This window comes from Muntiacus reevesi, chromosome 6 (genome assembly GCF_963930625.1).
Source record: "Muntiacus reevesi chromosome 6, mMunRee1.1, whole genome shotgun sequence".
NCBI lineage: Eukaryota > Metazoa > Chordata > Mammalia > Artiodactyla > Cervidae > Muntiacus > Muntiacus reevesi.
The window spans coordinates 82,687,601-82,702,156 of NC_089254.1; the positions used below are offsets into that span (position 1 = coordinate 82,687,601).

Here is a 14,556-nt window from a genome sequence, read left to right on the forward strand (position 1 = left end):
TTATTTCCTCAGCGGTATTGTGACTGCATCTGTTTGCCAATTCAAATAATTTCTGGAAAAACATCCTATTTAAACAAGAGGAGTCAGAGAAATCTCTACTATTTGAACAAGCAAGGGAGTGTTTGTTTTACTAACAAAATGCAACAAGTATGCACAGTAAGAATCAGCTACCAGCAAGTGGCTTATAGCAAAAGCATCTTCAGTGACAATATTCCAGATAGGAATAGTCTCTTGGTTTCATTACACATTATTTTTATACTTTAATACCAAAAATAACATTAGATGCAATATGAATGGACGTACTGGAGACTGGATGATAGTCATAAACTTAATATAACTGAACAACATACATCAAAATTTAGTTATAATTTTGGAGTAGTTACTGAAGTTGAAAGTCACTTGACCTACAGAGTTGAGAGGCAGAGGGACTGCAATGCAACCCAATGCAAGCAAAAGAGAACAGCGTGGTACTTACCTGAGAGCAGAATGGAAGGTTCCAAGAACTCCACAGGGAACTCCCTCCAAACTGACCTCAGGAATGGTGGCTCTGATCATGCCAGTTGTTTAGGGAATAGGACATGTTACTCAAACACGTCTCCAAAATGAGAGGCCTGTCTGGATCCCAAGGTTTCTTTTCCAGCTCTAGCATTCTGTGCCTGAGTTACCGAGAGGGTTAGGCACCTGAAGGATCTGGGTAATTAGTCTCCAAGTGTACAGAATCATCCCGTAAACATGCTCAGAGAGTGATTCCAGACAGCTGCTTGGTTTAGGCTTGTTTTAGAGAAGCTGGGTAAATGCGGGTGAAGGGTAATCGGTAGACCGCAATTTACTCTGAAATACAGCTTTTCACAAGTCAATTCAGAAGTGCTCCAAATTTCTAAGAAATGCCTCACATTCTGAGGTTAATGCTTCAGAAAACAAATCTCTGTGCAACCAGGCATGCTTTGGGCAAATTACAGTCTCTCTGGGTCTTCATATCCTGCCCCAAGCTAAGGTGACTGGTGCGGGTTTCCAGCGAACCTTCTAGGTTCACATTCTATTAAGAGGGTTTCTTGGTTTCTATTGAAAACATATACCCAATTAGGGCAGTTTGAGTCATTACTTTTGTCCGCTACAAAATTAGACTCCTGGGGGTCTTGTTTCAAAACTAAAGCTGGCATGCATTTCACCTGAAACAAATGCCTTATCTCTTTGGGAATGGCGGGGGTGTGTAGTGCGTTGTTTTGAAGTGGTCATGAACCAATCCTATTTTTCATCAATAGCATGTTTCATTAAGGCCTGCCGGGATCAGTAATTACCAACCCACAGCCACTCTCCAAGCTGCACACTCTTCTGCCTTAGGATTTGACGTCCTAGTTGTACAACAGTACAGGAAAACTTGTCAGGTTAGCTTTGTTTGGGGGAGCATTTCTACACCTTCTCCCTAGAGAAGACTTCCCTCTGGCTCAGATCCCACACTCATTCAGAACCCGGGTAAAGCCCTGCTCTAGCAGAAACTAAGTGGACGGGAAAGCACCACCGCTGTTTTGAAATTAAAGTTGACAGGAGTTGCGTCCTGATCCAGCAGGGGCCCAGCTCGCCGGGTGCAGCAGTCGCACCGCCGGGCCATGGATGCCAAACTGACCGCTTCTACCAACCATGGGGGAGAAGGCGCGTCCGCGGCAACCCGATACCTGGCGGGCTAAAGAACTGTACCCCCCCTCCCGCCACACACACACCCCAAAGAGTCCCTTGCCCTCCAAGAGTAACAAAAACAGAGTGTCCTGCAGAAGGACAGCGGGCAGGGGCCCCAGAGTTCCACCAGGAGAAAAGCGCAGGGAGGAAGTGGAGGTTGGAAACGCCGGGTCCTGCAAGCAACTCACCTTCTGCTGTCTCCGGGCCATGTCGGTGGGCTGCTTGGCATTGAAGGGGTACGCGATGCACCTCACGACGAAAACGTACAGCTGCAGACGGATCCTCCGCTCCTGCTCCTCGTCCAGCTGCCGTTCAGGTTCGTCTCGCCCCTCGCTCAGCATCGAGGGGCTCGGGCTCACGGGTCTGGCCGCGCCGCCACCCGCGCGCCCCGCCGCGTCCCGCCGCCCTTCCCGAGCCGGGGCCGGCGGCGCTCGCTGCGAGCCGCCGGCAGCCACCAGCACATCGCGGCTCTCCTCTTCCAGCCCCTCGTCCGACTCCTCTTCGCTGGAAGACGGGTCCAGCATGGTGCTCGGGGCGCCCCGCCGCGCGATCCGCGGCCCCCCAGGCGCCTCACTCTCGGCGGCTGCGCCCGCGGGTCTGCACGAGCTGAGCGGCTGGCAGCTGCGGCCGCAGAACGAAAGGGAAACTGACCGAGGCTTTCCGGACACGTCGAGTTGGACCCAGGAGTGTTTCCTACCACCAGGGCGAAAGGGGCGGGCGGGGGCCGCCGGGATTAAATAGGCGGAGTTAGCGTCGGGAGTGAGCCCGAGCGCCTCGTGAACTGCTCCGCGGGCCGGGGCCCCGCCGCCCTCTCGGTTCTCCAACCTCCGCCGGCCGAGGCGCGGCCGCCCGAGCGCCCCGGCGCAGGTGGGGAACCTGTGGCGCCTACAACAAGCAACACGTGGAATGGAATGTTGAGGAGCGGGCGCGGGGCCGCGGAGTGCGCGTGCGCGCGCCGCCGCCGCGACCCGGGCAGAGTGCCTGGGTGGGTGCCAGGCGCGCGACTCGCTAAGATACGGAGGCGCTCAGCTTAGTGGTTCTGCCTGCGCCCACCTGGGATCTTTAGATGGCCGTGACCTCACCATCATCACCTTTCTTTTCTTCCGCAAGCTTTCTGAGGTACAGGCGGACAGGGGGCCAGGAGAGCTGCCCCCTTCCACCTCCCCAGGTGAGGGGAACGGCCAGAACGGGAGTCTCCGACCTGAAACTGATACCTAGGATTGAACCCCAGCGCGGAAAAGTGCGGCCGGAGCCGTTTACCTCCAAATAACGTTGGGAAGAGACTTTATAAAGTCTCTTGCCCTGCTGCTGTCCGACGCTATGGTGAAGTCCATATTGTAAAAGTCAGAGGAATGTTCTTGAAAAGAAAAGCAAAAACAAAACGCGAGAGGCTTTCTTTTTAAACCGTCTTTATTCCTGTAGATGCATAAGCAAGATCGGTTTTGTATTTGCGAAATGGCAGTCTGATTCAGCTCTATAATAATCACATAGCTTGATTATTTTCTGGGTTGGGATGCATTTGACTCAGGACAGGTGTGCAGTGTAGACATTTATTTAGTAAATATTTGAGCGCACGCCGGGTGTCCAGTGCTGTTAGCGTTTGGAAGAGCCCGCAGCGCACTGAAGCACACGCTTGGTCACTGTTGGTTCCGACCTCAAGTGGGCGTCTCGTTGCAGCACCCGAAGCCTGTCTTATCTGCGCAGATTTCTCAGTCCCGGTGTTAGAACCACCTAGGAATTTCTTTCTGTGATTTTTTCCGGTGTTCTTAATCCGGACAAAGAAGGAAATAGAGAAAACAGTGCCTTCAACTCAAGGAGCAGTGTGCAGTGGCCAAATTGGCGGGGAAGCAATGGAAGCTCACTGCGGTTATCACCGGGCAGGTAAAACTTCCGGCTCTGAGCTTGTCTACCCGTGGCCAAATAGGAGCTTTTGGTTTTTGCAGCCACTTCCACAGTTAGGTATCCATGAGGGAGCCTTTCCTTCAGCATTTACTCATACTCTCCTTAGACGTAGAAAAACAAAGAGGCATTTACTTTGGGGGAAACTTGCCTATTTATCAATCCTTGATGATGCCCACAGTGATAAAAGGTGTTTCCTGAGGGTGTGACACATCAGTTGCTCAGCTGGCCGAGCTCCAACTGCCAAGAAACACAAATCTTAAAAACGGATGTATTTAAAGACAGTGTTTCATTTTTGGCAGGGTAAATCATAAATAACAAGCTTATTCATTTAAGTTTTATAGTGTCTAATGCTGTATACATTACATTTGGCAAAGTTTTGTACATGTGCTTGGCGAATAACGTCACCAAAGTAGCCTTTTGAGATAGGTGATGAGGATTATTATTTACACTGCTTTGTACCAGGTACTGCTCTAAGCCCTTTACAGACCTGATCACATTTATTTTTAGTTCCATTGTACAGAAAAGGATCCTGAGACTTAGACAACCCTTTCATGCAGAACCAACAACTAATAAAACTAGAACACAACAGACTGAATCTTTTCTAATTCCAAATAGTAGCTTTTATTGCAATTTGTCTAATTATAAATCAATATATTAAATGTATGATGTTTATTAAGTGGATAACTTAAATAAGAATTTAATTCCTAAGCACACAAAAGTGTAATTTATATAGAGCAACTTTATTGCCCTTCCTTTTCTTGCCAAGGAAAGGTATTTTTTGTTTCCTTTATTAATTAGTTAAAATTGCTTGATGTGATAGCTTATTATTCTCTTCCTATTAAAAAATGGTTATTGAATTAAAGATTCTCCAAGCATTGGAAATCCCACTGGAAAATACCTAGTAATTTGTAGAATAACATACAGTGTCTATAAAGAAGAAAATGGCTTAAAGGGCATGAATTAAAGAAATATCCAAAACAACAAAGAGACTGTTTAAGAATTTAACTAATGAAACTTATATTGGTTAAGAAATTAACATTGTTGAAACCATGCAGGGTATAGTTAGAAAAACCAGAGATAGTCTCTGACCTTTAGAAAATTACAGGTTAGGGGATGACAGAGGAGAAAAACATTCATTGAAAAAAACAAAATAAATATTAGAACTGCAATCCAGTGATAGGTCTGATAACCTGGGAGATAATGGTAACACAGAGGAAAAATGACTTATTCAAGTTTGAGTAAGGGAAGACTTCCCATATGCTTGATAGGTGTTTTGAAGAATGATTTATAGCTATTGGAGTGAGGGCACTATAGACCACGCAACCACATTTGCAAAGGTATGAAATTGTTTTCCGCATCTGGAGAACTGCAAACAAATTAGCATGCCCCATATAAAGGCTACATATGAAGACAGGAAAGATGAGGCTAGAGAGCAAATAGAGGCAAATTCAGCCTTGAGCAGAAGGACGGTGGGCAGATGTCCATGCCCTTGTATGCCATGCTTTGGAATTTAAACTATGTCCTGAAGAAAATAGGAATACACACAAAGTAAACAGTAAGGTACAACATGAGGTGATCTGTAACTCTTAAGAGTCAATCTGGAGCAATACAAAGGCAGTAAAACAAGATGCAGGATACCATTGAGATTAGTTACCAAAGAAATCTGGGACAGATACAAAGAGGGCTTGAATTTAAGATGGAAATGAGCAAGGGAGGAAAGCTTAAGAGATGGACAAAGGAATTAATGAAACATGTATGAGATGCTGAGGAAGAGGGTCAAGGGTAGACTATGATTCCCAGGATATTCCCATCATCCCTATGATGACAAACAGAACAGATGAAATATGAACTTCTAGGGGACATGTAGGTATGGAGAAACATCAAGTTTTGAGGAGCTTATAAGAGTGCTCCTAGACCCATTTGGAAATGCAAACCTGTTACTTACACCTGGGCAAAGAAATCATCAACATGTTGGTGGGAGTTGAAGTTGCAGGCATGGATGATGAGGTCCGGAAAATGCGTTCATGGTGAGAAGATGGCCAACGATGCATCTATGAGAAACCCTCCCTACCTCTCCTCCTAAATAGAGATGGTTTGAAGAAAAGGAATCTGAAAAGAAAACCTGATCGTTAAGAATAAATAGAGCCCTAATAATTTTTAATCAACATTTTCAATTCTGTGCTTACACTAATGTTCTTGCCAAATTTCTACCTTAAATATTACCTTTTCAGGTAATTATAACATCAGTTGATGCTCTGGGATAATTGAATAAATGATGCCTAACTAAAATAAAACTATGATTGCTTTATGCCATTTCATAAATACACAAAATACACTTTAGTCAATGATTCATTTTTATTTTTGTCAAGATGAGCATAAAAACAAATGGAAGTTATACTGCTTTTTAATGAAACACCTCTAATGCTAGGGTAACATGGATGTACAGTAATAAAATAGAATATCAAACACGTTTTGGCAACAATATTTAAGGAAACAGGTGTGTGACCTGAATAGCTATAGGTGGTCTGTTTTCTAGTTGAGAATTGATTTGTGCATTTGACCTGAAAGAAAGGTATTAACTCTTTCAAGTCACAGATGAAATCATAATTTCACTGAACAGATATTTTAGGGGCACCCACTCTAAGCTATGCACTATTCTGAGTAGATAGAAACAGTAAAATTTAGTCCCTGAGGGGGTGCATGTGAAACAGACATGAACAAAATAAGAAGTTATGGTAATATATGCTCTTGTGGTAATAGAGAAAAAATTCACAAAATATTCCTTAAGTGTTTTGGAAGTCTATTATTTTTTGTAGTTATAGCTAAAATTATATTACAACAGACAGAGGACTCTTTTTCAGGTCAAATGGAAGGACCAGTTTCATAAATATGTATGAGAAAAATGTCAACTCACAAACCTAGCTAATAAAAACGTATGCATTTGTAAAAGTAAGATAAAAACAACACATTTTTTGAAACTTTTAAGATGAGTATATCTTATGAGGCAATAATCCTCCTGGCAACTTCATTGAAATCCCTCTACTTCCTTTGCTTTTCCTTTTTCTTTTTTTCACCTTTTTCTTTCTCACCTTTCAAGTTAGAATTTGAATCCTAGCAAAGATTGTTCTGTGACCCCCCCCCACACACACTTTTTACAAATAAAGGGTAAAAATATATGCAGATGATCAGCACAAATTGATCAGAAAAATTAGTAGTCTACACTGCTACACATGCCAGATACAGTTAAACTTTTGTTGTGAAGATTAAATAAGATAATATATCCAAAGTACTAAAAGATTATCCAGTATAGAGAAATGGGCTTCCCTGTGACTCAGATGGTAAAGAATTAGCCTGCAATGCTCGAGACCTGGGTTCGATCCCTGGGTTGGGAAGATCCCCTGGGGGAGGAAATGGCAACCCACTCCAGTATTCCTGCCTGGAGAATCCCCATGGACAGAGGAGCCTGGAAGGCTACAGCTTATGGGGTCACAAAGAGTCAGACCCAACTGAGTGCCTAAGCAGCAGCATAGAGTAAATGCCAAGTACTTTATTGTTATTGTAATTACTTTATTATGTAACTCACTTTAAACTGTAGAAGCATAGAAATAAATTGTAGATAAAATAGTAAATGGTTCAATGCATTTATTTATTGATTTTTTCACATAGCTTATAGTTTGTATGTCTAAATTATTTGCCTTGAAACAACCAAACTAAAAGAACTTCCAAATATGGTAAGGGATTTTATTAAAATCCTAAAGATTTCATAATTTTTATAAGAAGGTTTGAGCCCACAATAAGAAGTTACTTTCTTTCTGTTCCTATTCAATCTGTCAGCATTCAACAATGATTGATTACAGTTACATTTTTTAATTTCCATTTTATAAGAAATTTGGAGGAGGTAGCAGAAATGAGCTTGTTGAAAGTACAGGGAATAAAGAAAGGTAAAAGCATATTGTGACCTATGGGCCCAAAATGTCATGAGAAAAGTCTTGCACTAATTGAAGATGTATAATATATGTGATGATAATTAAGATCTCCTAGAGAAGCAGGTACTTGTCCTACAAGAATGTGTTTGTGTTTTAAATGTTAATAGAGATACAAACTATTTTGTGGAAATGGATAAAATCTAGTAATTATGCTCATAAATGGATAAAGCAATAAATGGAAATTTTTTCCCTCTAGCTTTCACAGATTTTTTTTTCACTTTTATTGACTTTGTTGTTAAACACATTTTCTGCTAATCAATGCAACTTATTGAGTGCCTAGACTATATTAAGCACTGTACTAGGACATTGTAAAGAAAGCATTGTGTTGATTGGCCAGGAATTCAAGCAATGTCTCAAGAGACGAAGATTCTAGTCCCACCAAAAAAAAAAAGAACAACTTTAGACCATTTCAACAATAATGCTCAAGAAAATTAAATTGAAATCGAGTTTTTACCAGAGAAAATTATAAGGGATAGTCTAATAATTTTGAGCAGGGAGAGTAAGAATATGTCTTTATTAACTATTTACTATTACCATGGTCTCTAACAACAACCAGATATTCCAGCTGGTTTTAGAAAAGGCAGAGGAACCAGAGATCAAATTGCCAACATCTACTGGATCATCAAAAAAGCAAGAGAATATCTATTTCTACTTTATTGACTATGCCAAAGTCTTTGTGTAGATCACAACAAACTGTGGAAAATTCTTAAAGAGAAGGGAATACCAGACCACCTGACCTGCCCTTTGAGAAATCTGTATGCAGGTCAAGAAGCTACAGTTAGAACTAGATATGGAACAACAGACTGGTTCCAAATAGGAAAAGGAGCACGTCAAGGCTGTATCTTGTCACCCTGCTTATTTAACTTATATACAGAGTACATTATGAGAAATGCTGGGCTGGATGAAGCACAAGCTGGAATCATTCCATCTCACATTACTTTTTAAATGTGTACCCAAGGATTGAGATTTTTTTAATCAATATTTTTTTTACTGCTTAATCAGAAATATTCATAAGTGAATCTGGCTTTTTTTTTTTTTTTTTTCCTGTGAGTGTATGACAGTGAACACAATGATTACTAGTTGATTTTGGTGCTAAAGCTCTAGCAGGAATCCACTATTTCTACTGCACCATAGACCTTTTTTTTTTTTTTTAAAAACTGTTTTGATATTGCATTGAGAATCCTTAGTTTTCAAGGTTAGGTCTCCAATTTTACTATTGCAGCTAACTCATTTTTTTACTCAGCAATTACTTAACTCTCAAATATTTTTCTTTCCTCCCAATTTAAGGACAAAGTAAGTATTATACTATAGATAGTATAGTATAGATCCATCTCGTGGATCTTATTACAGTTAAAGGTATAAGTTGTGAAAATATTTTCATTTCTATTTCAAATTATCAGATATCTAAATTTTTCATGAATTTTTATGAAATATGCCCTTAAAAATTAAAGCATTGTATTAAGTTAGGAAGACGGTTTTAGGATACCAATAAAATAACTTTTATATTATGATAATTCTGCAATTGATAACATGAAAAATTAATTTAACATCTAATGTAGAGTCTTGGATCTGAATTTAAATTTAAAACTACTATTATAAATCTATTCATTCTCCCTTGTTTTCTTATTAAACTATAAACTACTTATCCACATCTCAGAAGTGAACATAAAAAAATATATATGGTGTAGTTAGAATTTTTTTAACTTTATGTTGCACTTTTCTATTAATATGGACATCCAGGAATAACTTAATTTGTTAAATCAGTTCCATGTTTACATTTGAAGCACAATTTAGAAATTTGAGTCTCGTCTAAATAACAGAAAACTATTCATAACAGGACATTATTGGAACTTGTAGTACTCTGTCAGGATAAAACCAAAAATTCTTTATTGTTTGTTGTCAGTGTCATATTTTACATCTCACTCTAAAGTAAATATCATGAAAATAAAATGTGTATAAAAATAAACTAACAAGAACTTCTTTATTTACATTGGCCTTTTAGTATAATTTAGTTGTGGGAGAAAATGAGTTAAAACCCAATTGGGGGGTGTGTGTGTGTGTAAAAGTTATGTGTCATTTCTACCACAAGAAAACTTTGCATTTTTGTGATAAAGCTCCTCAGTTTTACTTGTCAGTATTACATCTTAAGGAAACAAATGTTAAAATAAGGAGAATAATATTTAAAATCATAGAGCATGGATGAGCTCCAGGGAGTTCAGAAGCCCCTAAAATTGTGTGAAAAATGTGTTTTATCTATGAACTTTTTGAAAAAGAGAGATTTCAAAGCTTTTGTCATGGAGGTCAGGATACCAAAAAGTCAAGAACCACAGAATCTGTGTTTTGGTCAGCATAGAGTAATTCTACATGATATGAACTAAGTAAATCATGTAGAGCCTTAAGTCTTTATGATAGCTAAAGTGAGCTAAGTATTGAGGGTATGAGTCATATACATATAACTCCACCTTAATAATTAATAGGGAAGCATTGTTCATCAATTTTTCTATAATCTCCTTAAAATGACTGTGTGTTTTATATTAAAATAATAATGATTATTAGGAAGTGTCTATTAAAAAATATCTGTACCTAAAATTGGAACAAAATAATGGACATAAATTACTTATGAAAACATTTAAATGCTAGATAAACTTAAGGAGACCTTATTACCAGTTCTATAGTATCAGCAGGTAGTTAAATAGGTTTATTATCATACCTAAATTTCTTATCACTATCTAAAAAGTGTGGTTTGTGTCTTTATAAGAAAACATCTTTGCAAGGTGGTAATCAGTGATGTCCCAGTGTCATTTAGAGACTGACTGTATTCTGAGCTACATGGCTTATTTCACAAAGCTATGAATTTGTATTGTGATAATGGTTATTTTTCTTCTTCAGATTCTGAATTCTGACTGAAAAAAAGAATTTCAAATCTCTTTATTTACCATGCCATCACAAACACACACATTCATATCTGCATGCCCACATACACATTCAAGTTATTCAATATTGCATCCTTTTTCCTTGTTACAGTAAAATATTCTCCTCCTACAATTATTTTACTGATGAAGATTTTCTGTTCTCAAACTCGAAACATTTTTATATTTCCAAAATTTAAAAATATAGATATATCCATAAGATGGTGCTGTATCTTTAATTTGGTCAGACACTTGAATGCTGAAATATGTCTATTACATATGCAGTTAAAAAACTAGGTTATAGAGTTTGATCTTTAAAGACTCTTATGCTGTAAAAATGTCAGTATAAGTATAATCAGAACCTTTACATAATTATTTTTCATATATCACAGATTGTTAAAGCCTCTTTGCCTAGATTTAGTTGCCAGCTATAGGTGAAAAAAAATAACTGAAATTCTCATTTCAACTGACGTTTTCTGAACAGCCACTTTGCACATACTACATACGACAAATGAAATGGTTGAATTATATACAGTATCCATTTCTACCAAGGTCAATAAGAGTCTTTAAAAGTCCTTTGAAACATCCAATTTGATGGAAATTAAAAATGACATTGCATGCAAGAACTTCCTTTCAAATGTTGAGAAACTGTAGGGGAATTAACTCAATCATTTTCTCTACCTAGTACGATTATATACCTAGTGAGGGAAAAGTAATTTAAGATATGCTAATTATAGAATGTATTTCTGATTCAGGCTGATGCAGTCAGGAGAGGTAATATTTCATATCCCATTTAATTATCACTTATAAACAGATTTAATAAACACAGTGTTTAAAATTGGATGTAGGATATTTTAGTTTTATGAACAACCTTATGCCAAAGGAATAGAAACCATTGCAGTGGAGGTAACAAGGTAACAAGGGAAAATGTGGAAAGGGAATATTTGGAGTCATGAAGGTTGATATGGGTGAATCCAAGATAAGAACCAAGTCATCATCACATAATCACATGAAAATCTCTAATAAAATATTTACTGCTATGATTTGGGGGCATATTTAATTTTATAGATTTGCTTTTCTAGCAACTGCTTAAAATTTTCTCTTCCTTTGAACAGTGTCATCTTCTGTATTACACCAGTATTACATCTCTTAATTCAAGCTGCTGCAGTAATTTTGCAGAAAACTTTAATTAGTCATTATGAAGTACTGATAAACAGAGAATCACCTATAGCATTATATTGCAAGATAGCAAAACCTAGTGACCAATTATTAATAAGAATTATACATTTAGGCTAAAATTTTCTGTCAACAAAGTATCAAAATATGCTATTGTCTTAAAGAGCTATAAAATAATTCTAAGAAATTATGAATTTCTTATAAATATGTAATACCAGACTAGTAGGGGCATTTTTACCTTCTCAAAAATTTCCCAGAATTTCACTTTCTTAATTTTTCTTGATATGTAGATTTTCTTATACTAAAATAGAGAATCCAAATAATATTAGCATTTATGTAAATAAAGTAATACAATAAAACTTACATTTGTATGATCTAAAATTTAAAAAATTAAGAAACTAAGATCAAGTAATGTTGTTGACAGTCATTTTCATTAAGATGATCTATCAGCCTTCCAATGAAATATTTTTCCTCTCAGTTGACATAGTGTTGGTTATACAATGATACATAATAAAACATGTGTGTTAATGGCATCTTCCCAGAATGCTTTCTTTGACAATGTTATTCAGTGGGGAGAAATAGTATTATGATGTAAAAGCTAGTGAGCATTAAAAAGATAGAGAAAATAAATATTAGTTATAAGTTTTGTTTGCATGTTCATTTTGAAAATAGGACCAACTGCATCTGTTGGTAGAGTAATACCTGGTCAAGTGCTTCAAAAGAAATCAAAGAGAGGATAAAATTCTCTATAGGGAGAGACTAAAGGTACCACACGACAGGGGCTATGTGCAGGAAATCTTCTGATGTTAAAAGACCATAAAAGGCACCTTCCTTGGTTGTCCAGTGGCTAAGACTGTGGGCTGCTAATGCAGGAGACCCAGGTTTGATCCCTGGTCAGGGAACTAGATCCCACAGCCCACAACAAAAGATTGCACATGCCATGATGAAGATCAAAGATCCCATGGGCTGCAGTTGAAACCTGGCACCTTCCAATAAATAAATATTTTTAAAAATATAAAAGACCATGAAGAATGCTAAGAAGGCAACAATGGACAGTGTTCTATTATGATAATCCCCACAACTTAATTAATGGATATTTGTTAAGAATTCACTCTGAGAAAGGCACTGTGAAGGTAGAATAATGAGCAAAAAATATACAATTTCTCTCTCATGGAACCAAAAGTATAGGGTAAGACAGACATTAAAAAATCATACACATAAATATATAATTACATGTTGAAATAATAGCATTAAAGTAGACACACTGGGTACAATGAGACCATATGACCAGAAGGTATGACTTAGAAGGGAGAGGGATGGGGGAAGCAGCTGGTACTTGAGCAGAGATCTTCAGGGAAAGTGTGAATTAGAAAGTCTTTATTACATGTCTGGGATTTGCTTCAAAATTATCTGGGGTGGAGGTAGGGTGAAAATAAAAGTCACTCAGTCGTGCCCGACTCTTTGCAACTCCATGGACTATACCGTCCACAGAATTCTCCAGGCCAGGGCACTGGAGTGGGTAACCTTCCTCTTCTCCAGGGGATCTTCCCAACCCAGGGATCGAACCCAGGTCTCCAGCATTGCAGGCAGATTCTTCACCATCTGAGCCACCAGGAAAGCCCATGAATACTGGAGTGGGTAGCCTATCCCTTCTCCAGAGGATTTTCCTGACACAGGAGGTAGGGGGAGTGGTGCCATAGATGAAATAAGATGAGACATGTATTATTAATATGAATATTAGACCATTTCAATAAGAAGCACTTTATGATTTTATATGTAATAAGTATCAGTTCAGTTCAGCTCAGTCATTCAGTCGTGTCCAACTCTTTGCAACCCCATGACCTGCAGCATGCCAGGCCTCCCTGTCCATCACCAACTCCCGGAGTTTACTCAAACTCATGCCCATCGAGTCGGTGATGCCATCCAGCCATCTCATCCTCTGTCGTCCCCTTCTCCTCCTGCTCCCAATCCCTCCCAGCATCATGGTCTTCCCCAATGAGTCAACTCTTCGCATGAGGTGGCCAAAGAATTGCAGTTTCAGCTTCAGCATCAGTCTGTCCAGTGAACATCCAGGACTGATCTCCTTTAGGATGGACTGGTTGGATCTCCTTGCAGGCCAAGGGACTCTCAAGAGTCCTCTCCAATTCCATAGTTCAAAAGCATCAGTTTTTCGGCGCTCAGCTTTCTTCACAGTCCAACTCTCACATCCATACATGACCACTGGAAAAACCATAGCCTTGACCAGACAGACCTTTGTTGGCAAAGTATAGTCTCTGCTTTTTAATATGCTATTTAGGTTGGTCATAACTTTCCTTCCAAGGAGTAAGCGTCTTTTAATTTCATGGCTGCAGTCACCATCTGCAGTGATTTTGGAGCCCAGAAAAATGAAGTCTGACACTGTTTCCACTGTCTCCCTATCTATTTCCCATGAGGTGATGGGACCAGATGCCACGAACTTAGTTTTCTGAATGTTAAGATTTAAGCCAACTTTGTATAAGTATACATATATAGTTATTATATAGTATTTCAGGCAGAAGGTGGAACATATTTGAAGACCTTGAGGCAAGAAGGAGTTTGGTTTGTTCTAAATGCCAGGAAGAAGGCCAGGGTGGCTGCAATGCATAGAAGTGAGGCCAGACAGAATAGAGTGCTGTAGACCATCCTAAAGGTGTTGACCTTTATCCGAAGAGCAATAAAGGATATTATTATAATATAACCAGAGTTGTATTCACATATTTTATTTTTTACAATAAAAATCACCCAGGTTGTACTACAGAGATTAGAAGATGGCAAGAGTAGGCGAGGGTGATGGAAATGAAGGAAAGGAAGTGACTGGAAAGAAATAGAGGAAGTACAACTGAAATAGCTTGAACATCTTGAAGATATTAGGCAAAGATGAGAGGAAAGTG

General features: G+C 38.9%; 1 protein-coding gene across 11 annotated transcripts in view; it reads right to left on the reverse strand.

The window, feature by feature from the left end:
* Positions 1–2,343, reverse strand: part of CADPS2 (calcium dependent secretion activator 2) — a 544,800-nt gene extending 542,457 nt beyond the window's left edge. For all 11 annotated transcript variants that reach the window (XM_065938665.1, XM_065938663.1, XM_065938662.1 and 8 more), the window contains exon 1: positions 1,863–2,343. In XM_065938665.1, the coding sequence (XP_065794737.1) occupies positions 1,863–2,198 (336 nt within the window). In that variant the 5' untranslated portion in view covers positions 2,199–2,343. The remainder of the gene's footprint in view (positions 1–1,862) is intronic.
* Positions 2,344–14,556: the final 12,213 nt, after the last annotated feature.